We start from the raw sequence: 27139 nt of genomic DNA on the forward strand, positions 1-27139 counted from the left end.
CCCCTCATGAAACGTCACAAAATAAACATGAATATTCATTAGTCATATCCATAACCCATTAATAATTGAAATAAAGGACTTTAATCTGATCTATTATATATATATATCTATGGATAGCAGTTTACTGATTAAATTGTTGTCAATCCTATACCTACCACTGTCATAGCAAATCCTACAAGTTGCTTCACCGTATTTTTCAACACATTCTGGCCATTGCGAAATGATTTCTTCTGGGCGTGACGTAGAGCTGTAAAATAATTAAATTCAATTTTAAATTATTAATGATAATAATAATTTGCAGTTATTAGGCCTACCTATAGAGTGAGAGTTTATGTTGAAAGTTACATTATGACCCGTGTCAGAGTTTCGTTTAAGTTATCCCTCATAATTTAAAGAGAAAAAATTATAGCAGAAACATACTGGTTTAAAAAGTTAAAACTATACATTGATGCAGTTTACTTCACGAAACGGAAATAGCCGCTACTCAATCCGTTAAAATTTACGGCAGTAGTGTTAGCAAATGTCGTAAAGCAAATTCCCCTTACCTTGCCAAAAGAGCAATCTCTGAGCACAGTATACGGAACTCCTCTTGTAGAAACGGACTGGACATGGTGTTACGTACCAGTGTATATTATCCCCAGTTACTGGTTAACTGCAGTTTATCGCATAAAATGCCGTTTATGCGATCAAGAATACAAGATATTTACAAATATTATATATCCGTTATAAAGGATCTCTAGATATAAAATTAAAGTGTTATTTCAAGAAAAAATTCTACCGACTGGAAGCCACTTCAAAAACAATAGCCGACGTAAATGATATTGATGGATTAATTGTTAAGAATAACGGATTATGAATATGAAATACTTTGTATCGTCATCGTTCCTTTAATCCGCATCCGGTCGTTGGAAGACATCCGTCGTTGGACTAGATTGTTCATTTTATGGATTGAACGGTGGTCTTAAACCGGTCATGGCCAACGGACTTAGCATGCTGATGGTGGTCAGCTTATGCTCATTTCCCTTTCTACCACCACCATCTTTCTTTAGATAAATAAATACTACGGCGTAATTTAAAAATGAACACAACATTTACTAATTTGCAAACAAATGATAATCTATGAATAATCTTGCAAAATGCGAAATATTTCCACACAACGCATCAAGAGATTAGCTACAAAGATGCTCTTGAAAACAATGATCAATGACGTCTACGCGAAATCAATGATTTCTACACGCGCACACTGACGTTTACGCGCAAACAATGAAGTTCACGACACGCGTTAACTATATAATGACATACATTATGTAAAACAGTTACGTCGTTCACGCGCAAACTTTGAGGTGCGCACAAAACAATGTTACAAAAAAACACTAGAATAAGTAAATTTATTTATCACAGTGATCTTAAATTAAGAATTTAATGAGTCCTTTTATACAACCATGTTTTGATATAAATATTGAGGGAAATGTAACAAACTTTCAGAATCTATTGTTTTAAGTTAATGTAAAATCAAATCTTGCAAACCAGCTATTTTACAATCTCATCAATGGTTATTTATCTAAAAATTAGTCATAAGACACATGTATAACGATTTAGTATTGTATCTCGTCATATTATGATTGGTAAAAGAACCACATTATCAGCTGGCATCTTGAATGGCGTGGTCAATTAACAACTCTCTGGTCTGATTCTATTGCCATGATCACAAACTTTCTGGAACTTCTTTTCGTATGAATCTTGATTGGTAATCCTCGAGTGTGTGCTGTAAAATAATAACAAATATTTATAATAAAGGTATAGAGTTTACGTTGCAAGATATGGCCAGACTTCCATACAACTTTTGATTTTAATTTCTTAAATTCTTGTCATTATTTATTCGGTTATTATTTTGCTCATTTAAAGAGAAAAAATGTATTATACATATGTTAAGGAAGCATAAACAGTTAAATATAGGACAAAAAGATAGCTAGAAAATAATGCTCTCAAAATCGGTCCCAAATACTTAGCATGTACTTATTTCAACATACCTGTTTAAGGTCTATCACTACTCCTTGTGGAACGTGTTGTAATAAAACCTCTAAGTATAATGGAGCATCAGTTGAAGATAAATCTTGCACCTGAATAAAAAAAAAGGAATTTTCAAATTTCAAATATATTTTATTGTATGAAAAAATGTCTGGCAAACTGCCAATTTAATGAATACAATGTGAGTACAGCTTTGATCATTTTCATGTGTACTTTAAATATACCATATATATGACAAAGTATAGTTCCAGGGGGCGACATTGAATTAAATTAACAGTGGAATTGACCATAGTATCAAATTTAGCCTAAATTAAGGAGTGGGATAAATACTAGAAATATAGAATTGGATGTGAAACTTTGGCACCAACAATTAAGTCCACTTGTTTTGATTTAACTTGTTTATTTGTCATAGTAGTTTTAATTTGAGTGTGTTTCAATGAGTTTATATGACTTAATCATAATACAGCAGTTTATATTTATACTGACAAAGACAGCCCTGTCAATTATTTAAGGAAACAGTTTTTATGACTTATTTGTGTAGACTGCTATAACAACATCATTGTAAAGGAAATGTCTCTAATAAAGAACTGTAACCAGAGAGTTGCTGTAACTGTTAACCTCATGGGTGGGGTGGTTTCTGTATAAGTAATAAACAATAATAATTATATAACTAGATTTGAACTCGTCACTACGGACGAGTTAGGTTATCCGCATCGCAAAACCCACGCGCATGACACCTAAGTTAGAATATTGCGCGCAGAAAAACGATTATGCCATTGAAAAAATGTTAGTGAGCCCTCTATTTTGTGTCGCATCTAAGTGTGTACGGTATACACTATATACTGTATACGTACTACATACAGTGCAGAATAGGTGAAAATAAGTGACCAAAGTTATTGACGCATTTGAACATGATGACGTCATCACAACTTTAAAAATGGTGAATCATGCGAAAGATAATTGATTGATCTAGACAATATAAAAAAATTGAGTGAAATGGAATACGGATAAGTGGAGATGCGCTCTATTAAATTTGACGAGCTATGACGAAAGAGAAAAAAATCCTATATTTTATATTCGGGTGGCCATACAATGACGTCACAATGTCCGGTTAGCCATATCAATGCATGATTCGAGAAAAACAACTCATCTACTTCCAGAATATGTAATTTATAAAAAGTTCACCTCATAGTTTAGAATTTATTACTGTTTAAAAAAAGGTCTAATTTTGACGATTTTTTGAAGTTTTTCATCAAAAACACGCGCAAATTATCCAATTCTACGTGCTCGTGTGACGTGATTTTAAGTCGAAATTGATTGAAAATTTATAAATTTACTAGAAAAGGCTGAAAAAACAAAAATCAAGCAAAAAAAATATGTTTTTGCGCTACGTGCGCACGCGCGCGTAAAAAATTTGCGCACGCGTGGGAATTTTTGAAATGCTCAAAATGACATGAAACGCATAGAAAATTGATTAGAAATTGATTTTTCGCTTTTTGAAATTTTAAACGCGCGTGCGCGCGTAACTTTATTAAAACATGCCATTTTTAATCCATAGAAAGTTTGCGCAGGATATGACTTAAATTTTCACCAAGTTTCAATACAAAATGACTTTTGGTTTTTAATCTATGATCAATCATTGAAATTCATAAAATCGCGCGTAACTTACGCTGCGCGACTCAAAAATCAAAAAACAAAGTTTCTTGCACATCTACAGATATAGGTCAATCTTATGACAAAGTTATACAATCATTTGTTAGCCAGAATTAGAGATATGCTTGCAACAAAATTCGTGGAAAGAAAGAAGAAAAAAGAAAAAAAACTAGACATGAAACTCGTCACTTTGACGAGTTAGTTATCCGCTCGACAAACGCCACGTGCACGTCATACGTTAGAATATTGCACACAGAAAAATATTAAGGCATTATGACCTGAACTGAAGAATATGATATGTTATTTCTGAATTCTGTTATTTTGTGTCATATACATAGTATACACAGTACAATCTGTATACATATCACAAACAGTGTAAAATAGGTGAAATTACGGGACCCGTATTTTATTGTAATTTTTAACATCTTGACGGCTTCAAAATGAAATGCAAAAGTAGAAATTTCAGAATGAAATTATCTCAGCAACAACATATTAACGTGTAGAAGAAATTTGAATACGTGAAATATTGATGCGCGCTCTTTTAAATGTAATGAAATATAACGCAAAAGATGAAAATACGACTTTTTTTATATAACTGGCCATATGATGACGTCACAACATTCGATTGGCACAATTTTCACATGATTTTGTATCTACCATACAATAGCTTCCTGAAAACGTTTTAATCGTGATTATCACATTTTATTCTTACGAGCTATAACAGATTAAAATTTACTGTAAAGATGAAATTAATGACCAAAGTAATTTAAATTTTTAGGCATGATGACGTTAATAAAATTAAAAAATTTTAAATTCATGCAAAAGATAGTTGATTAACCTAGAATATATTAAAATCGGGGTGAAAATGGACAACGAATAAGTGGAGATGCGCTCTATTAAATGTGATGAGCTATGACGAAAGAGACAAAAATCCTATATTTTATATTCGCGTGGCCATACGATGACGTCACAATGTCCGGTTAGCCATATTAATGTATGATACGATATCTACAACTCATCAACTTCCAGAATATGTAATTAAAAAAAAGTTCCCCATGTAGTTTAGAATCTATGAATGTTTAAAAATAGGCATAATTTTGACGAATTTTTGAACTTTTTCACCAAAAACGCGTGCAAATTATCTAATTCGACGTGCTCGTATGACGTAATTTTAAGTCGAAATTGTTTAAAATTTGGTAACATTACTAGAAAAGGCTGAAAAAACATAAATCACGCGAAAAAAATATGTTTTTAACGCTACGTGTGCACCGCGTGCGTAAAAATTTTCGCGCGCGTGGGAATTTTTGACATGCTCAAAATGACATGAAACGCATAGAAAGTTGATTAGAAGTTGATTTTTCGCTTTCTAAAATTTTAAACGCGCGTGCGCGCGTAACTTCTTGTGAAACATGCTATTTTTAATCCATAGAAAGTTTGCGCTTGATATGACTTAAATTTTCACAAAGTGTCAAAACAAAATTATGTTTGGTTTTTAGTCTATGATCAATCATTGAAATTCATAAAATCGCGCGTAAGTCACGTTGCGCAACTCTGACGTCATTCAAAAATAGGAGGTGCACAAGTTCACGTAAATTTCGATATGTTGACAAAGTTACGATATGTTCTGTTTACAAGTTTTAGAGAAACACGACGCACAAAAATGACAGAAAGAAAGAAGTATAATACAGGAAAAAAATTTGATGAAACAGGACGATTACAAGGAGTTATCCGCTACTAAGCGGATAACTAATAAAAAAAAAAAAAAAGATCCTGACAATAACAAGGGGTTATCCGCCAAGTGCGGATAACCAAATAAACACATTACATCAACAAATTAATATACTACAAAGAGGAAGTTCAAGGCAAAAAACATTGCCACAATAGTAGACTGTCTGTCTGTCTGTCTGACCATTGATTAATCATTCATCAAATCTACAATGAATAAATGAAAACACTGAAAAATAAATTTAAAAAAAAAAAAAAAATTTTTTAGCATGTCATACCTGTATAACTCTTTCGTGTTCTTTTAGTGTAAAATCTTTTGGTTTTAAATTTTCAGAGATTCCTTGTTTTCTTATAGTATGAATCAATGTTGATTTTCCTGGTAATGCATACCTGTGTAAAATGACAATTACTACTTTACATCTTAAAAAACAAAATTATTTGTCTTTTAAATAAATATTTTTACGCATTTTTCACTTTGTTTCATTACTTTGTTTAATTTCATTTTGCATTACATAATTTATTTAATTTTCTTTTACATTAATTATAAATTCTGCACCTGCACGTAAAAAAAACCTATAATAAATGTTAAATTATTAATTTAAATTTATACAACTTACGTGTCAATGACATTAATGTCCATGTGTATAGCCAAGTTGTGTGCAAATTGTGCATAATGTTCAACAGCAGTACAATCGTATCCAACAAGGGTGATATTCGTAACTGGGTAGATATTTGCCGATGAGGGCTCTGGAATGTCTTGCTCAGGAAGTGGTTGATAGCGAAACTACAACAATTTTATACAAAATATGGATACTAAATATGCACTGTTTGATCAAATTCTTTTTTTTTGTCTATACAATTATCCTTTATTTTTCTGAGTTGTTTAATATAACCTACTAAGTCATATTATTATTATTATGTTTTAATTTAATTAATAATATTTGCTCTAAACACAACTACATTATCAAAATACAATTATCAAAAATAGATACCTCTTCCAAATCTGTTTCATGGTTATCGTGATAAGATTTAGATTGAGTAAAGACTTGCTGCCTGTGATGCTTTAAAAGCTGACAATATGTTACTTCTTGTACCCTAATAGTAATATTAACAATAACAATAAATATCAAAAATTACATTTTTATCTTTTTGACTGAAGTTTAAATGAAAAAATAAAATACAGTATTAACATTATCCGAAAATTACATACCCTATTCTCTTAAATTGTTTGACAAATAAAAACCATCTACATCTAATTATTCTACCCAATAACAATATAAACTAGGCCTAGAAGCTATTTTATCGCTAGGCCTTAAACTAGGGAGGCCGACGACAGGAAAGCCCTCCGCGGCTTCCTGGCTCATCTCATTCTCTCTCCCCGGCCCCGCGGCCCCTTCATTCGGAGGGTAGGCCTGGCATTTGTGGAATTAAAAAAGCATATAGTAGTACCTTGATTGTTTCAATAAACACGCATTACGTACGGGACGTATTATTCTTCTTAGAGTAATATTCATTTCTAAATATATTTTGAAATAAATAAGTAAACTAGGCTAATGTTAATATGCAATTCGGTGGTTGACTTTTCTTCACACACGTCACACACAAAACACGTTGTTTATTTATTAAAAGGTGGCGCTATATACAATTTGTGTTACGTCACGTCTGTACTGCGTGAAGAAATGGAATAAGTGCGCGTGCGCCCATATGGACATGATGATGTCATATCACTACCATATTTGGGCACATCACACTTTTTTGTCAATCTAGGCCTAGTTTGATAGTGTAAATAGAGCTTAACGTTAACAGGCACAGACGCACAGTGAAATAATACACTTCTCTTGGCTTTTATTTAAAAAAGGTCACAATGACAAAATATTTTACCGAGTTTTGAATTTATACAAATTATCATACCTAAGAAAAACTATGTACACGTACAATAATAAAAAACATGGGTAACGTACACTTCATTGTGAACTCCAACAATGTTTGGTAGCATTATTCATTAATTATCCTTGTATTTATTTTGTATTCAGTATTTCTCCTTTTCCATAAATGATCTAAAATGTAGGACAACAGAGAGTAGTGCATTCTTCAACAAACCTGTACAATGAACCTGTACAATGAACCTGTACAATGAACCTGTACAATGAACGCAATGTATATACAAAGGGATTTATTTTTTCACAAATAAATATGCTTTTTCCAAACCATGCCACTTTTTTTTAATACATCAAGATTGTCATGAGAATTAAATTGAAATACATTGCTTGCAATTTAATTCTCTTATAGTAGTCTAGTACAACACACATGTACACAAGTTGAATGTGTCATTTCCACAAAGGGTCAGACAAACTTCAACCTTCCAAACAATGATGGAGACTCAATCATATCTGTGTTCACACCTTTCCAACTGGAGACACACACTTTTCTTGATCTGGGTCACTACTAACCAGTCAATATCAGTGGTTATATCAACCATTCAATAGACATCATCATTTTCATAATCAATATAGCAGCTCTAGTTGACAAGACCTGTAACATTTGCAATGATATAAGATAGTTAGCATATTACTATTTTGAGTTTACTTGTAATGAATGTTATGGACGCACCTTCATAAGTTTAAGTGTACCACCACTACAAAAGTGCAGTACCAATAAATTATTATTATTTACAGTAAGATTAGTTTTTTTAATTGAAATTTACTTATTTACTTTACTTAGATATTGTGCTACTGTAACTTACCAAGATAGTCATCCATAAGAGATCCAATTGCAAACTGTAATTCAAGAAATAAGAAAATATTTCAAAAGAAGCTTCTATACGGAATGAAAATTAAGGATCAGGTAGTGTACATTTTTACAAAAGGCCAGATACATGAGTACTGTATATATCAACACAAAACACAGTAATACATACAAAGTTGAACAATTTGTGACGATCTAAAACCCTACGCATATTGTGTTCCTAGAATCCCACTGGGATCCCTAATGTAAGTTTCTTTAACAGCCTGTATGACAAGCCAAAGTGCGACTTGAATACAAAGTAAAAACTTACAATATCTGTAGCGTCTACTCTAGTTCCTACAATCTTTAACCTGATTTCATCCTCTTGTTGTATCACCATATCCTATGGAAATTATTTATATATATTAAAAAATATAAAAACTGCTATCAATAAAGACAAAAACGGTAGAAAATAAACTAGATTCTACGTACATATATACAATGCATAATGATTTAAACAAGTAAAATAAAAAAAATACCTCATCTTTGGTTTTGTAACAGGGTGGATTTGAATTTGGATCAAACTCCATATCAGACGGAATTGACTGTAGAAAATTAAAAACAGTAAGTATAAAGATCTGCCTATACTACTATACTACACTGTACTATATAGTTTTTTTTTTAAAAAGTGTGATGTGCCCAAATATGGTAGTGATATGTCCACATATGGTAGTGATATGCCCACATATGGTAGTGATATGACATCATTATGTTCATATATGGTAGTAGTAGTAGTACTTACATGTCTTGATACAAAGCAGGATAGAGGTCCAATATCAGTGAAGAGACCAACCTAAATAAAATAAATATAATTATCATCATGGCTTTTCTTAATAAGAAGGTAAATATAGTAATGGTATACAAACTTTAGCATGTAGAACAGGTAAAGTACATATTTCCAGAGATTAAAGGTTAAACATATCATGAACAACATGGTCAAAAGGCGTCAAAATGGATGGGTCATTGTCACCTAAAAGTCACTTTTTTGACGCAGAGGTGCATCTTGGTATTCATAAGATATGACACACATCAGACAAATGGGGGAGGGGGGAGGGGTTGTTGTATGGTGGGTCATACAATTGACAAGTGCATTATACAGTAGTTATATTTATGTACTATATAGTGCATTCTGATTTTTCTTCTCCAATCAAACTGTCACAATTCTTGTCAAGTATGTTACCTTATTGACTTGTGTTACAACTGCATCTACTACTTCTCCTTTGAATGGTCTGAACACAATGGCTTTATATTTGATGGGATATAGCACAAAACCCTTTCCTGGCTGTATCATGCCTGCTCCAATGTTATCAATTGTAGTTACAGCTATTACAAATCCGTACCTAAAATGAAATTACATTAAACAACAATATTTTCATTTTCTACAATAATACACCTGGTCTTTTAAGCATCAGCCATCTAAAATACAGTATCAATTAAAAGTCATGAAATTAACATTAACAAATAAATGAAACAGATTTATCAAATTAAACAAACATAGATTGTAATTAATCGAAAATATTTGGTTTTTTTTACTTACTTTCCTGTACAAGTTCCTTCTACTTCAGTAAACAGTTTTTGTTTGACAGTATTCAACAAATTCGGACCAAAATATCGTGGATGAAGAAGAATTTCATGTTCTAGTGATATCTGTGTAATTTAATGAAATACAGAGTTATACTAAAACTTATAAGTAACACACATTCACATACTGTATGTAATTTGCATTACAATTTTCTCTAGGCCTATGCTCACGTACTATAACCGTTTTCAGGAAATACATCGCCTTGTTTGTACAATAAACTCCCACTCCAAATTTTGTATCTAGCCACTTCATAACACACACAGGCCTAGAACATTACACAGTATTTACCGAATACAGAAATAATCTAGGAGTCAAACACCTAACATGGCTTTGCTGATTTTATTAACTTACATGATAAAACATTTTCGTGTTAATAAGCGTCTAGCAAATGTATAAAAAAATATAAAATGTACAGATATAATAAACGGCTGACTCTCTAAAACGGTTGACTCCCGGTCGTAATTATCAACACCCGGTCAGCCCGGTGGTATCCTCAGGAGACGCCCGGTCCAGTTTTATGATATAAAATGATGTAAATTACATTTTATTCAACATGCTTTAGAGTGGTAGTTTTAACTTATATATATTTTTATTTCCAGAAACAAGTTAAAACTAGTTAAAATAATGTAAAACTTTTTATTCGTCACAACACGTACGTCCACAACGCGTTCAACGCCACGCAAAACATCACTTATTACGGAGGGCGGTCTTCAGTTTAAGGCGGTTTTCACGTCACAAAATGTACAAAACGTACAATTAATATCACAATAACATAATATGTTAGCATGTACATTTTATATCATATAACCCTACCGCAAAAATGACGACGTCGTCAGCGTTAAAATCTCATGCACGTCCATTATCCGCAGACCCAACCCTACTTGGAACTTTTTAAACATTCTTTTAGCTTCAATACTCAGTCCATCTTTCTTTAATTCTCTTTATTTTGTTATCTGCATGCTTTATCTTTCTCTTTCTTTTTTTCCTCAAGTACCATCTCCCTAGGCTCTCTCAGATGGCCAATTTATTTTTCTCATTTGATTTCTATTATTTATTATTTTTTTCTTTTAGAACGTCTTTGTTTATTCATTATTTTATTTTTATTTTAGTTAATTATACTTTTTAAATTTTATATATTTATTTCAATTTTATTTTGAATTGTTGTAAACTTTTTAAGGGTCCATGATCAGCTTCGGCTGAATGGACCGGCCTCGTTAAATTATTGAAATAAATAAATCGATCATATTATATGCAGATAAAGGCAGGTTTGCGGCGCTATTGTTCTAAAGCTCTGTCTACACTATCAAACTTTATGTGACAAAAAAATGTGATGTGCCCTTATATGGACACGATGATTTCATATCATTACCATGTTTGGGCATATCACTACCATATTTGGGCACATCACAATTTTGTTATCAAAACTAGTTTGATGGTGTAGAGTGACAGAGCTTAGGAGCGTGGAAGTGAATGAACCTAGTCTAAGTGTCCCACGTGACCAAATTATTACGTCATAGCGAAGTTAATCAGCTGATTTTGGAAGCACGAATCATAACACACGCCGTGAAAAGCTAGCTGCTAAATGAAAATAGAGCAGCGCTGACTTTACTTGCACACGGCAGCTACGGGCTGGTGCTTGACATTTTAAAGTGCAATTCTGTATAGTTACATTATTTTATTTCTGCTGAAAACATGGCAAACTTTGGTAAATATGTTCGTTTACTACACAGTGCTGAAGCTGTCGCTGAATTTCAAGCGCTTTTCGGTTTACAGAAAATAAACAAAGCTAGGCCGCAAGAGGAAGACCACGCTGCTTCTGAAGATGAACAACAGAATGGAAAACTACCGGCGGCCTCCTCAACAAAAGAGTCGTCGGTTCACAAAAGAAAGCATGTTGATTCTCAACATTTACAAAACTCAACTTCAAGTAGTTTTGAAAATGATGAAATGGAATTGGATACTACAGACAATGTTATCATAAAAAACAAAATATGGTATTATTTATTCTGTTTCGGTGCTGAACTAGGAAACAAATATTTTTATCTTGTGTTTTATCCATTTTTCATGTGGAATTTTTCTGCTTGGCTTTTAAGGAGGGCCATTTATGTGTGGGTTGTTACAATGTATTTAGGACAAGCTGCTAAAGAACTGATAAAAATGCCAAGACCATCGTGCCCACCGGCCATTAAGATGGAAAGACGTTACGAAACCGAGTATGGCATGCCGTCAACTCATGCTATGGTTGGAGTATTAATGCCGTTCACTCTTTTGTTATCAAGTATTGGTCGTTTTGAGGTACACACATGATTTGATTTAATTTACTGAACTTTTTATTATGGCGCCTTCACAAAGTAGCCTTTTAAATACCTTGAAAACAGCCTTAAAGGTCTTTCACACTGTTCCGACACGGTTCTGGTCCGGCAAATCGAATGCCAATGTTTCGTTTTCACGATTCCCCACGTGGCTATGTGCGAAGTCGTGTGAAAACGAAACATTGACGTTCGATCGCATTTGCCGTTATCGTACAAACTGTTGATTGGCATTGACATCAACTTTTAAATTAAGTACAGCAATGCATCAAAAGTATTAATAACTAATTTTGTTTTAATGTTTTTATTTTGCAGTATCCTTTCTTACTTGGACTTATTGTGGCAATCTTCTGGACAAGTATCGTTGTCATGAGTAGAATGTATCTTGGTATGCATAGCTTACTTGTAAGAATAAATATTTATAATTCTAATAAATTTGTGTCTTAGAATTGAATAAGTATTTGCGCTCTTTGAAATTTCACAAGAATCCCTGTCATAATTCAATCAATTGATGACGTACAGTAGACTGCAATTAAAAAAAAAAGAATACTTTAGGAAGAGTATTGCGCAAAAGCAACTACAATACAGTCAATATTTTATAAAGGAATTTATTTTGTATCCTATATCAATATGTGGTGGTTTTGTAACCCATTAAGCACACACACTTTGCAAACATGATTTTAAACAAGATAACGCACTCATTCTGTCAGTATGAAAGCTGATGGTGATGGAAGTAGTGACCTATTTCCAATTTAAAAAAAAAATCAAACAAGCGTAGTAATTATTTTCACCTATTTCTACATTATTTATCGTATATATTATTTTGAAAGATATCACAAAGTGTATTAATAACATATAGCATTATTTTATTTTGTCTTCAGTTCAAGTTCATTAGCATAATACAAAAAATGGATAAAAATATTGAACTGTATTTGTATATTCCTTTTAAATATGTCTGTAAAACTAAGTATTGGTATTTTAGTAATTAACATTTAAAAAACATGCACATACATAATAATTCAAAAGCATGGCAGATTTATAACAAAATATACACAAATCGGCTTATTTAACGAATGTCAACGATGATCTAACGAGATACTAACAGATTTCAGTTCCTTTGTTAACATATATCCTCATTGTATGCAAATAACTGCCAAAAACATGAACTCTTTGACCTTTCAGTGGGAAGCGTTATTATTATGCTTTTAAACAAATACAATGAAAGAGAAAGAAAAGAACCACAAGCATTATTTCCTTTGTAAGTTAATAATAATACTGTATGATAAACAATTTCCAGTAAATAAAAATATACGTGGAGTGTTTTTATACATTACATCATGATATCATGATAGACGCTAATTGAACAGACTATGACGAGTATTATGTATTCTGTTATCGTCTGCTGTTAAATTATTATTCTCTGAACCAAAGTGAAACTCATTATTATGACACTACAGTCGTCATTCATTTAACACTTGAACTTTATTATCGTAATTCTTTATATAAAATAAATTGAAGTTGAACATAAAATATCGCATCCATATAAAAATACAAAACATTGCACTCAACAAGTAATCAAAGATACACAAGATACTGTACATATTAACATACACACAAGACACATCACAACACTAGCTAAGGTATTTTACAATTTTGATATCTGAAAAGAATTACTATGACCGAATAACCCGTACCACCAATACAACCATTTCGTACCCAGCCCTCCTGAGACGAAATACTCTGATTTAACACTTACTAAGGTATTTTATAATTTTGAAAAGTTTTTTTTAGTTTTGAAAAGTAGTTTTATGACTGAAAAACCCATTCATTTATTGATCAGTGGAAAATTACTTCCATTTATTGTCATAAAATATATATACTGTACCACCAATATCCATGATTTTGTACCCAGCCCAGACTAAATACTAAATGTGTCTATTGATTCACTAATTAACGTAACTATTTTCAAATTGTTATAGGATGTGATTGCTGGCATCACCGCTGGCACCTTACTGATGACAATGATGTTTCCTTTTCTTAATGTCATCGACGACTGGGTACTCAACAGTAAGATGGCGCCCTTCGTTATACTATTGCTTATACTTGTGTCAACTCTCGTATTCCCGAGGGACTCCAAGAAATGGCGTGAAACACATGCCGACACTTTGAACATAACGAGTATCTCCGGTGGAATAGCAATTGGATCATGGATAAACACCTACATCGGGATGCTGGTTCCGTACACGGGATCGTTACCGTATGTGCTATCGCTACCAAGCCTTTTGACGATAGGAGTGATGCTACTTAGGATGGTTGTTGGCGTGCCTCTTCTTCTGCTGATGGACGAGATTTTAACGTTTTGTATACGCAACACAATGGCGAAATTGTTGGGCGTGCCGTTAAACAAGAAAACCAAACGACTAGCGCTTATTGAATTGCCGCATAGATTTGGAGCGTACTTTACTATGACTGTTGTCTGTGTAACTATTTCACCTTTGACCTTTCAGTATTTAGGTCTTGACCCTCATGGTCCTTATATGGACTTATAAACAATGAATAAAGACTTTTTGATTGATTTCATACATTTACTAAAAAGATAATTCGAGGAGTGCAGACTTAGTTATAGTCTAAACTTATCTTAAGCCACTGTGACTGTTGATACCATGGAGCTAGATAAATTTGTGCTAAAATAATTACAGTTAAAGTACTAGAGGAGGATCCATGAATTGATTAGGGAGGAAGAGAGCAATATATAATATTAATAATAGCCTGTTAAAAAGACATGTAGTTCATCATTTAATTTTAGATTTTTGAAAGGGTCACGTCCACATAGAGCCATGCCTATGTACAATGTAATAAAATACAGTAATTCCTATTACCATGGAGTAATAATAATAAATGGTACAATGTAATCTATCAATTTTATACTTTCTCTGAACCTACTAGTTTTATATTTTCTGTTGTTCTTATATTTTTTAAATTACAGTATATCTGTATTTGTTTGTAAAGTAAATTTTCATTTAACTTGACCAAAAATCTTTGGACACAAAATATAGTTTACTGAGCAATTTTTAAAGTACTGTACAACAATTATAAGTTGATTAGTTGTGAGATAATATTAAAACAACAAACATTCATAGAGTATACAATAAGACTGAAACAGAAAATAATTCATGTGGGACGTTCATAATTATACACTTCTTGCATGCGTTTTTAAAACAATAAAGTAATCTATGTTTTACTGTAATTTAACTGATGTTCAAACAATTGTGGAAAATTTAAATGTAAAATATATGATGCTTGTTGCATGATGTAATCATTGATTAAAGATATTTTAATTTAATCTTAATTTGTATAGCTTTCTTTGTTGTTTTTATATCTGTATTACAGTATTACAACACACATAAGAAGATGGCAACCAAACTTCACATTCTTTTAGTTTAGTGTTAAATAAGCCATGGAGAAATAAGTTTTTCCATGTATAACCATGGAGGTACCTCCATGGTATAACAGATGAGGTTTTTGTTTCAATTTGGTAGAGGAAACAATTAAAATAGAAAGAACAATAAACAATAAGTTGATTTTACAGCTGTATGTCATTCAGTTTAACCTTGACAAGCCCACCACAACAGATGCTGTTATCAGCCTAATTAGTATGTTGTAAACAAGCCCATCACAACAGATGCTGTTATCAGCCTAATTAGTATGTTGTAAACCTATTAAAGATAGCCATCTTTAAAATACAGTTGAAAAATGAACCAATTCCACGTAATTCAGCTTGCATAATTACTATTTTATTGTATAGATTTACCAGTACTGTATTTTCAATATCATTTGCTTCTAAAAATAGATCAACCTAAACACATTTCAAAATTAATTAATTATGCATTTTGTGTGTTCTAGATTATTGAGAGTACCCTGTATACACTGATGGAATAAATATCAGGCATATATGATGGTATTAGATTATACAGGTACAAGTATGTTTTACCATACAGATATTATCTCTATGGTTGTATCTTCTGATTGGAAGGTATTTACTACAGTTTTTAAGAATTACTGAGAATTAATACGATTTGAGTCATCGAAAGGGCTTTCTGCCTTGAGCTCAATTTCCTGAAAAGCACCATTTAAACTAAATTTAGACAGTCTTGTATTAAGACCTATACCCACACATTTTAACTGCTAAGGTTGATTATGTATGGAATGCCAAAAAGGCATTATAAACATAGTCTGTTGAGTTAGTATTTGGTATGCCATACACTTTATGAAGTTACAGAAAAATTCAAAATAATATTCTGTTACCATACTGGTATTCATTTTACATATTACAGTATTTATTTAACTTTAATTTCTTCATAGCTAGCTTTAAATTATCAAACATTATATAAAAAAGTAAAACAACTTGTCAGAAGACCTACTTAATATCAGTTGGACTTTGTAGTCATTTATATCAAATGAACTATATCAAATAAGATTTATATTCAACATGATAATATCGATAGAAGTCCATGGTACGATTTTACAACGCCCAATTAGAACTTCATTTTTTATGATATTAAATCAGGCAACGAACTTAAGGCATTACCTAGGCATGCCCAGAAGTGTTCTGGCATCTTTCCCCGCCCCACCTTTAACTTTATTTTGGCATACAGAATAACTAGTAAAATTACTCATAACATCAGATGGTACTTGGCATGAACCCAGTATCCTGGGATTTGAAGGCAAGCATGTTGTTTTCATCCACTTTCAATACTCTATGAGTGCTATACATAATCTACAGAGAATCCTATACAGTAACCCACTCAGATCAGAAAATTTTGGAGCAGACGACTTCTTCATGATTTTAAATCATCATATCAATGTCTAAAATATGTTTTTCTAGCCTCATTCATTCCGATTCATTTATTGACTTTAGCTTATCATAGATATTAGGTAGATTGTAGTTTAGCAAGCGGCTCATTCCAAGACTAAACAGCACTGAAAAAAAAAACAATGAAAATTCAAATAAGTAAAGTTGTGACTTGGTGGTTATGATGCTTGGCTACCAATCCAAGGGTCATGGGTTTAAGTCCTGTCATGTCAGGATTTTTTCAAATGACTCCCAAAGACTTGTAATAAGACTTTGTTTATGTTACATAGAACATCTTTCGTATATGTTTGTCTTGTGAACAGGATTCGCTTATGGTTATTCGTGGCAATTAGATCGTTACAGCAATTTCTACAAAATTACAAATTAAGATTCCCCTTAAAAACCATAAAATAAAACTTACAGACAGAGGTTATAACAGACGGTGCTCTGCTTAGTATTGGTCGTGTGGCATTGGCATGTCGTCTATATCCACCATAAACTACGTAAACACTCATTAATATAGCAGCACCGCCACCAAACATTCGACATTCAAAGCAATCGTCGACATTAAAATCTTTGAGTTGTTCTACTTGTTCATCAAATTTGGCCTTGTTTGGGGCATTCATCATTCAATGAATCAATCTGGAAATATCAGGAAGCTAGCACCTAGATAAAAAGATAATAATACAACTAACATCAGGGAAAAATTCCATTTAAAAATTGTTCTTAGCAATATTGCTAACCAAACTGATTTTTTAGTCACAAAACAGTTTGGTAATGGTAACATTGGTATTTTATTTTTTTGCTACACAATTTTAGAAATGTGTAGCAATAAGGTTGTTCTGTTTGTACAGCTTTACTGACGAAATTATTTCCTGAAATAAGAAATATTGAATTAGGCCTAGGCCTAGCCTAATATTAATAAATAATTTATAAATTATATATATTGTTCCACTGAAAAATATGTTTTGTTGAATATTCCACTTCTATTTTTACTATTTCCATATATATATATTCATCTGCAAAAACTAATTTTTTTAATTTTTTTGTTTTGTGGGTAGGCCTAATAAAATAGGCCTAGCTAGGCCCCTAGCCTAGGCCTACATACAAATTTCAAAATACATCCATACAAAAACAGTTAATTATGCTTAATTTCTGAAAGTACTATACGAGCAAGAAACATGATCTATATCATTGTCACAAAATTAATTCAAGTTACACGTGTGATACAACTAGCCAGTCCATGCATACCTAGGCCTAACATGTGCTACCTACAATAGGCCTACATCATGCCCTTCCCCTGACAAAACCAATGCTGAGTGGGCCTAGCTAGGCCTAGCTTGGGTAAAGTTTGGGCGTTTAAAAAGAAATTTAATTTTCTGCATTTAGAGAGAAGATATATAAACGTAAAATAAGTTGCGATAATGCATTTAAGCATTATTGGCTTTTAAAATAGTAAAAAAGAATGATTTTACCAAATAATCACAAACGCCGTGTTTCTTGTTTTGACAACTTCCCTCTATAGTTTTAACAACAAAACATTGGAATTTTGACATAAATTAGCAAAACAGCAGGAGGAGGAGACAGCCAGAGAGGAAAAGACGATAATTGGTGATGAATTTGTCCAGGTTTGTAATCGTTATTATTGATTTTAGATATTCTGACGCTTTTATAACATTATGAGATTGTTCTTGAGCCATCAAATGTATTTTGTTTTGATTTGGGAGGTCTTAAACTGTAATTTGACTTTTCTAGGCTTCATTTCATTCATACTAGACGGGTAACATTGACAACATCAATTCATTGTATTGTATAGCCTGAAAATACTATTATTATTTAGCCTAGCCTAGTCATTATTTATGTTATGCGCGATTTGAACGATTTGCGCAATTTGAAATTGCGCAAAAAAATCCTTACGCAATTTGAAATTGCGCAAAGAATTCTTGCGCAATTTAAAATTGCGCAATGATTTTTTTGCGCAATTTGAAATTGCGCAATCAACTTGCGCAATTTCAAAATGCGCAAGAAAATCTTTGCGCAATTTTAAATTGCGCTGCACAATTTGTAAATTGCGCAAGATAGTTCTTGCGCAATATGACACCTTTGCGCAATTTGAAAACGAACTGTAAATTGTCAAATTGCGCAACAAAATTCTACCAGACAACGGTATTATAATAATTTATTGGAAACTAAATAACTCAAAATAAAACATAATAAATGCGAAGATAACATGTGTATAATAAATTCATAACATTTATTATTACAATTAAATAATATTATCACTGTAACTTGAAATAAATGAAAATAAATGTAAAAATTAAGTTTTTAATATTAGTTTAAGCTAGGCCATGTAACCTAGTCAGTATCAGTAGTCCAGACCCTAGCTAGGCTAGAGTAGTATAGCCGGCCGCCCGCGCCGCGCCCGCCTGGTGGAACACCACCGCTTCATTTTCCTTCGTCGGTTCTTCGACGGTATGAATATATTTGCACTACTAAAATAAGGAAATGCGATATTTATCTTTAATTTTGAATCATTCTTAGAAATTACTATAAAAATATGGGTGTGCATGATTTCACAATCTGTCGAAAAACCTTGCGCAATTTGCAGATTACTTGCGCAATTTAATACGTTGCTTGCGCAATTTGAAACACATGTTTCAATTCAAATTGCGCAAGGATTTTTTTTGCGCAATTTCAAATTGCGCAAATCGTTCAAATCGCGCATAACATTTACAATATTATTTAATTAGCCTACTCTGTCCATTATCACGTGTAAAAACAGTCTTTTATGATATATTAATGAAAGGAAATTTAGTCTAATAAATAGAACTGCATGTTACAATGTGTGTATGGAATAGTCATGCAATTTGCATAAATTATAATTCTAAATATTTTATGATGTTTTATGATTTTTCAGAATGTAGAAAACTGAAGTAGCTGGTATGTTTTGAAAATTGCATTTAGTGACTGTTACAATTAAACAACTGCAATTATGTCTACAAAATCAGAACAATGTAAGTATCCGCCAATCCATAAAGTGGTCATTCCTTTTTGACAAAATCGCCAACCCTGAACTTTTGACGTATTCAATTGGGAATTTTACTGTTGAGTATAGTTTTTCCGTTGAGTATTATTTAACAGAGTATTTTGAGCATTGAGGTTGAAGAAGAAGATGAAGAAATAAAAGTGGGATGAGACAAAAAATTATTTAATCATCATTAATAATAATATTAATATTCATTTTTCAGGTGCACATACAGTAGGCCTTAGTAGATTTTTTTTTTTTGTAAAATTGTTTACACCACCAAAATGAAGAGAGCTTGTATAAAATATTTGTGTTTCTTTTTTTAGTTTCAAATAAGATCCGTAATCTGACTGATTACCAGAATCGTGTAATCAACAACACCGTGCCGCTTCCTAATGGCACTGATATTGCCAACACACTTAAGTATTTCTCACACACCCTTGGAAAGTAAGTTTGTACTATTTGTTTTATTATTTTGTTTTCTTCCTCAACTTGTATGAAACTTTATTTAATGATTTTCTTTGTTATTTTCTTTTCAAAGCGTCTTAAGACTACAGAAATAAACTTTCTCTCTAAGATCCAAGCGATATTGTATGTAACAATGTAAATGTATATTGCTGAATAATGTAAATGTGAATAGTGAATCATTTTTGTTTAAATAAATCAAAATTCAATCAAATTACCATTATCTCTGATTTCAGTATAATCTTTGCCAAGTCTTTAAATTTATTGCAATACTATTGGGAGTGCAGTCGCATCAGATAACCCCTTACTGACCTTTCCTCTTTGTACCAAGTGTCCCATAAGGCTACACGGTTCTCTCTATTCATTTCATTTCCGTAACAAAAGTTTGAACTGGATGCGTTTTCCTTGCCCTAAAACACACCCACTGACACCTATAAATGGAGACTCTAACGTACCTCCCACCACTAAATCCTCGGACCCTTCATCAACCCCACAGAATATATACTGTGTTGATTTTAGAAGTAATGTGTTCTATTAGCACATATTAAAAAATATTTTAACAAAGAAATTGAATTGTTTTTTAGTATTCTGCAAAATGCAGCCGAAGAATGCAGTAGAATGAAGCCGACGTCAACACGGCGACGCGTTAACATGAGACTGGCAAACTATCCTAGTCTGGATTACAATCAGTTCTACGACACATTAGTAGCACTTATAGATATTGTGGAGAAGATCGAATTTGGTCAATTGGGTAAATCTGTCAGATACAACACCATTGTAAATCTATAGAATAATATTGATGTGATGTGATGATATATATGTAAAGCACCATTGAAAATGTTATTCATGAAAAGGGTGCTATATAAATGTAGTATTGTTTTATAGTATTAAAAAAAAACTAATTCAAATCTTTCAGATGAAAAAACAATGCATAAGAGTTCAGTTCATTTATCAATTTATAGCATATAGATATTCATGTTTAATTCAATTTGTATAATATATTATTATTACCTATTACTGTGAACCATTGATGAGTGAACAATGTAAAATTGAAATAACAAACTAGACATGAAACTCGTCACTTTGACGAGTTAGTTATCCGCTCGACAAACGCCACGTGCACGTCATACGTTACAATATTGCGCACAGAAAAATATTAAGGCATTATGACCTGAACTGAAGAATATGATATGTTGTTATTTCTGAATTCTGTTATTTTGTGTCATATAGTATACACAGTACAATCTGTATACATATCACAAACAGTGTAAAATAGGTGAAATTACGGGACCCGTATTTTATTGTAATTTTTAACATCTTGACGGTTTCAAAATGAAATGCAAAAGTAGAAATTTCAGAATGAAATTATCTCAGCAACAACATATTAACGTGTAGAAGAAATTTGAATACGTGAAATATTGATGCGCGCTCTTTTAAATGTAATGAAATATAATGCAAAAGATGAAAATACGACTTTTTTTATTTAACTGGCCATATGATGACGTCACGACATTCAATTGGCACAATTTACACATGATTTTGTATCTACAATACAATAGCTTCCTGAAAACGTTTTAATCGTGATTATCACATTTTATTCTTACGAGGTATAACAGATTAAAATTTACTGTAAAGATGAAATTAATGACCAACGTAATTTAAATTTTTAGGCATGATGACGTTAAAAAAATTAAAAAAATTTTAATTCATGCAAAAGATAGTTGATTGACCTAGAATATATTAAAATCGGGGTGAAAATAGACAACGAATAAGTGGAGATGCGCTCTATTAAATGTGATGAGCTATGACGAAAGAGACAAAAATCCTATATTTTATATTCGCGTGGCCATACGATGACATCACAATGTCCGGTTACCCATATTAATGCATGATCCGATATCTACAACTCATCAACTTCCAGAATATGTAATTAAAAAAAAGTTCTCCATGTAGTTTAGAATCTATGACTGTTTAAAAATAGGCATAATTTTGACAAATTTTTGAACTTTTTCACCAAAAACGCGTGCAAATTATGTAATTCGACGTGCTCGTATGACGTAATTTTAAGTCGAAATTGTTTAAAAGTTGGTAACATTACTAGAAAAGGCTGAAAAAACATAAATCACGCGAAAAAAATATGTTTTTAACGCTACGTGTGCACCGCGTGCGTAAAAATTTTCGCGCGCGTGGGAATTTTTGACATGCTCAAAATGACATGAAACGCATAGAAAGTTGATTAGAAGTTGATTTTTCGCATCCTAAAATTTTAAACGCACGTACGCGCGTAACTTTTTGTGAAACATGCTATTTTTAATCCATAGAAAGTTTGCGTTTGATATGACTTAAATTTTCACAAAGTGTCAAAACAAAATTATGTTTGGTTTTTAGTCTATGATCAATCATTGAAATTCATAAAATCGCGCGTACGTCACGTTGCGCAACTCTGACGTCATTCAAAAATATGAGGTGCACAAGTTCACGTAAATGTCGATGTGTTGACAAAGTTATTTATTTCTTTATTCTGATACAAAATCAATAGGATAAAAACACAAAAAGTACCGAGACGGCAAACTTATTTCCATTGTGGTCCTAAACAAATATAACAGAATAAACAAGGAAAACCACAATACGATATGTTCTGTTTACACGTTTTAGAGAAACGCGACGCACAAAAATGACAGAAAGAAAGAAGTACTAGACATGAAACTCGTCACTTTGACGAGTTAGTTATCCGCTCGACAAACGCCACGTGCACGTCATACGTTAGAATATTGCACACAGAAAAATATTAAGGCATTATGACCTGAACTGAAGAATATGATGTTGTTATTTCTGAATTCTGTTATTTTGTGTCATATACATAGTATACACAGTACAATCTGTATACATATCACAAACAGTGTAAAATAGGTGAAATTACGGGACCCGTATTTTATTGTAATTTTTAACATCTTGACGGTTTCAAAATGAAATGCAAAAGTAGAAATTTCAGAATGAAATTATCTCAGCAACAACATATTAACGTGTAGAAGAAATTTGAATACGTGAAATATTGATGCGCGCTCTTTTAAATGTAATGAAATATAACGCAAAAGATGAAAATACGACTTTTTGTATTTAACTGGCCATATGATGACGTCACAACATTCGATTGGCACAATTTTCACATGATTTTGTATCTACAATACAATAGCTTCCTGAAAACGTTTTAATCGTGATTATCACATTTTATTCTTACGAGCTATAACAGATTAAAATTTACTGTAAAGATGAAATTAATGACCAACGTAATTTAAATTTTTAGGCATGATGACGTTGAAAAAATTAAAAAATTTTTAATTCATGCAAAAGATAGTTGATTGACCTAGAACATATTAAAATCGGGGTGAAAATGGACAACGATTAAGTGGAGATGCGCTCTATTAAATGTGATGAGCTATGACGAAAGAGACAAAAATCCTATATTTTATATTCGCGTGGCCATACGTTGACGTCACAATGTCCGGTTAGCCATATTAATGCATGATTCGATATCTACAACTCATCAACTTCCAGAATATGTAATTAAAAAAAAGTTCTCCATGTAGTTTAGAATCTATGACTGTTTAAAAATAGGCATAATTTTGACGAATTTTTGAACTTTTTCACCAGAAATGCGTGCAAATTATTTAATTCGACGTGCTCGTATGATGTAATTTTAAGTCGAAATTGTTTAAAGGTTGGTAACATTACTATAAAAGGCTGAAAAAACATAAATCAAGCGAAAAAAGCATGTTTTTAACGCTACGTGTGCACCGCGTGCGTAAAAAGTTTCGCGCGCGTGGGAATTTTTGACATGCTCAAAATGACATGAAACGCATAGAAAGTTGATTAGAAGTTGATTTTTCGCACTCTAAAATTTAAAACGCGCGTGCGCGCGTAACTTTTTGTGAAAGATGCTATTTTTAATCCATAGAAAGTTTGCGCTTGATGTGACTTAAATTTTCACAAAGTGTCAAAACAAAATTATGTTTGGTTTTTAGTCTATGATCAATCATTGAAATTCATAAAATCGCGCGTAAGTCACGTTGCGCAACTCTGACGTCATTCAAAAATAGGAGGTGCACAAGTTCACGTAAATGTCGATATGTTGACAAAGTTACGATATGTTCTGTTTACACGTTTTAGAGAAACGCGACGCACAAAAATGACAGAAGGAAAGAAGTACTAGACATGAAACTCGTCACTTTGACGAGTTAGTTATCCGCTCGACAAACGCCATGTGCACGTCATACGTTAGAATATTGCACACAGAAAAATATTAAGGCATTATGACCTGAACTGAAGAATATGATATGTTGTTATTTCTGAATTCTGTTATTTTGTGTCATATACATAGTATACACAGTACAATCTGTATACATATCACAAACAGTGTAAAATAGGTGAAATTACGGGACCCGTATTTTATTGTAATTTTTAACATCTTGACGGTTTCAAAATGAAATGCAAAAGTAGAAATTTCAGAATGAAATTATCTCAGCAACAACATATTAACGTGTAGAAGAAATTTGAATACGTGAAATATTGATGCGCGCTCTTTTAAATGTAATGAAATATAACGCAAAAGATGAAAATACGACTTTTTGTATTTAACTGGCCATATGATGACGTCACAACATTCGATTGGAGCAATTTTCACATGATTTTGTATCTACAATACAATAGCTTCCTGAAAACGTTTTAATCGTGATTATCACATTTTATTCTTACGAGCTATAACAGATTAAAATTTACTGTAAAGATGAAATTAATGACCAACGTAATTTAAATTTTTAGGCATGATGACGTTAAAAAAATTAAAAAATTTTTAATTCATGCAAAAGATAGTTGATTGACCTAGAATATATTAAAATCGGGGTGAAAATGGACAACGAATAAATGGAGATGCGCTCTATTAAATGTGATGAACTATGACGAAAGAGACAAAAATCCTATATTTTATATTTGCGTGGCCATACGATGACGTTACAATGTCCGGTTAGCCATATTAATGCATGATTCGATATCTACAACTCATCAACTTCCAGAATATGTAATTAAAAAAAAGTTCTCCATGTAGTTTAGAATCTATGACTGTTTAAAAATAGGCATAATTTTGACGAATTTTTGAACTTTTTCACCAGAAACGCGTGCAAATTATTTAATTCGACGTGCTCGTATGACGTAATTTTAAGTCGAAATTGTTTAAAAGTTGGTAACATTACTATAAAAGGCTGAAAAAACATAAATCACGCGAAAAAAATATGTTTTTAACGCTACGTGTGCACCGCGTGCGTAAAAAGTTTCGCGCACGTGGGAATTTTTGACATGCTCAAAATGACATGAAACGCATAGAAAGTTGATTAGAAGTTGATTTTTCGCACTCTAAAATTTTAAACGCGCGTGCGCGCGTAACTTTTTGTGAAAAATGCTATTTTTAATCCATAGAAAGTTTGCGCTTGATGTGACTTAAATTTTCACAAAGTGTCAAAACAAAATTATGTTTGGTTTTTAGTCTATGATCAATCATTGAAATTCATAAAATCGCGCGTAAGTCACGTTGCGCAACTCTGACGTCATTCAAAAATAGGAGGTGCACAAGTTCAAGTAAATGTCGATATGTTGACAAAGTTACGATATGTTCTGTTTACACGTTTCAGAGAAACGCGACGCACAAAAATGACAGAAGGAAAGAAGTATAATACAGAAAAAAAAAAAAAAAAAAAAATATGATGAAACAGGACGATTACAAGGAGTTATCCGCTACTAAGCGGATAACTAATAATACAGAAAAAAAAAAAAAAAAAAAAGATGATGAAACAGGACGATTACAAGGAGTTATCCGCTACTAAGCGGATAACTAATAATACAGAAAAAAAAAAAAAATTTGATGAAACAGGACGATTACAAGGAGTTATCCGCTACTAAGCGGATAACTAATAATTTGGCATATCAAGCACAATCATACATACAGGAGTATTTGGCATATCAAGCACAATCATACATACAGGAGTTTAAGCAATAAACATAGAACAGATTTAACTTCTCTTGTTCAAAACAATAATTTACAGTTAGTTAGCAATTTAGTTACATAAAAATAATACAAATATACAAGCTAGATTTATGCAAAATAATATAAATGAGTTACATTGAATACAACATCAATCACACATTTTGTATTTATTTTATGAATCTTTTTTTTTTCATTTTAGTTCTTGGAAATGCAATCATATCACTGTTTGGAACAACCATGTGGTTTGTTGACCCCGAGACCGTTGACACGATCCCTCACACAGTGGCGTCTACTTTGGCCATCTTTCCCCAAGACTTACAGCAAATGACCGTGAACTTACTGACCAATACGCTGATACCGGTTTGTTTAAGTAAGTAAACTAAGTTGTTACCATAATTGCTGTCATGGAAACAATTTTGTTTGTTGTTTGTTTGTTTCTCTGCATGCACACATAACATTTACAACTAGAAAGCCACTCCGAGAGTGCATACCTCCACCTACTGTAAAATTCTCCTACATAAGATTTCTCCGGTAAAAAAAAAAAATATATATATATTTGTGTGTGTCTTAATGCTGTTTGTGATTTAGGCTAATTTCACTACAAGCATGTGTATGCGAGTTTGGTGTAATGGTTATGTAACAAGCCTTTCAATTAACAATAGTTTCAGTTGACTAACAAAAG

At 32.2% G+C, this 27139-nt stretch overlaps 4 protein-coding genes and 1 long non-coding RNA gene across 6 annotated transcripts in view; 2 read left to right on the forward strand and 3 right to left on the reverse strand.

Annotated features, from left to right (window-relative positions):
- Nucleotides 1–1409: 1409 nt before the first annotated feature.
- On the reverse strand, nt 1410–6999 carry LOC140060304 (large ribosomal subunit protein mL48-like). The gene is made up of 6 exons (XM_072106453.1): nt 6856–6999; nt 6399–6501; nt 6024–6190; nt 5685–5796; nt 2031–2120; nt 1410–1765 (listed from the first exon to the last, which is right to left on the reverse strand). The coding sequence occupies exons 1-6, from the start codon at nt 6918–6920 to the stop codon at nt 1706–1708; spliced, it is 597 nt and encodes a 198-aa protein (XP_071962554.1). The 5' UTR covers nt 6921–6999; the 3' UTR covers nt 1410–1705.
- Nucleotides 7000–7234: 235 nt separating this feature from the next.
- Nucleotides 7235–10226, reverse strand: LOC140060198 (DNA-directed RNA polymerase II subunit RPB7). The gene is made up of 8 exons (XM_072106309.1): nt 10124–10226; nt 9728–9837; nt 9371–9530; nt 8933–8983; nt 8670–8735; nt 8462–8533; nt 8150–8183; nt 7235–7938 (listed from the first exon to the last, which is right to left on the reverse strand). The coding sequence occupies exons 1-8, from the start codon at nt 10133–10135 to the stop codon at nt 7925–7927; spliced, it is 519 nt and encodes a 172-aa protein (XP_071962410.1). The 5' UTR covers nt 10136–10226; the 3' UTR covers nt 7235–7924.
- A 1124-nt stretch (nt 10227–11350) lies between these two features.
- LOC140060511 (sphingosine-1-phosphate phosphatase 2-like) lies at nt 11351–15398 on the forward strand. Its single transcript, XM_072106763.1, has 3 exons — nt 11351–12067; nt 12397–12486; nt 14061–15398. Exons 1-3 carry the CDS (start codon nt 11465–11467, stop codon nt 14628–14630), a joined length of 1263 nt encoding a protein of 420 aa, XP_071962864.1. The 5' UTR covers nt 11351–11464; the 3' UTR covers nt 14631–15398.
- Nucleotides 15399–15754: 356 nt separating this feature from the next.
- Nucleotides 15755–18461, reverse strand: LOC140060512 (uncharacterized). Its single transcript, XR_011847337.1, has 3 exons — nt 18409–18461; nt 17355–17599; nt 15755–17061 (listed from the first exon to the last, which is right to left on the reverse strand). It is a non-coding gene; the product is annotated as an uncharacterized lncRNA (long non-coding RNA).
- A 58-nt stretch (nt 18462–18519) lies between these two features.
- LOC140060990 (protein unc-79 homolog) overlaps nt 18520–27139 on the forward strand; it is a 31710-nt gene continuing 23090 nt past the window's right edge. For both annotated transcript variants that reach the window (XM_072107369.1, XM_072107368.1), the window contains exons 1-5: nt 18520–18561; nt 19851–19947; nt 20285–20405; nt 21008–21174; nt 26657–26827. In XM_072107369.1, coding sequence (XP_071963470.1) covers nt 19926–19947; nt 20285–20405; nt 21008–21174; nt 26657–26827 — 481 coding nt within the window. In that variant the 5' untranslated portion in view covers nt 18520–18561; nt 19851–19925. The remainder of the gene's footprint in view (nt 18562–19850; nt 19948–20284; nt 20406–21007; nt 21175–26656; nt 26828–27139) is intronic.

Source organism: Antedon mediterranea, chromosome 10 (assembly GCF_964355755.1).
Source record: "Antedon mediterranea chromosome 10, ecAntMedi1.1, whole genome shotgun sequence".
Taxonomy (NCBI): Eukaryota; Metazoa; Echinodermata; class Crinoidea; order Comatulida; family Antedonidae; genus Antedon; species Antedon mediterranea.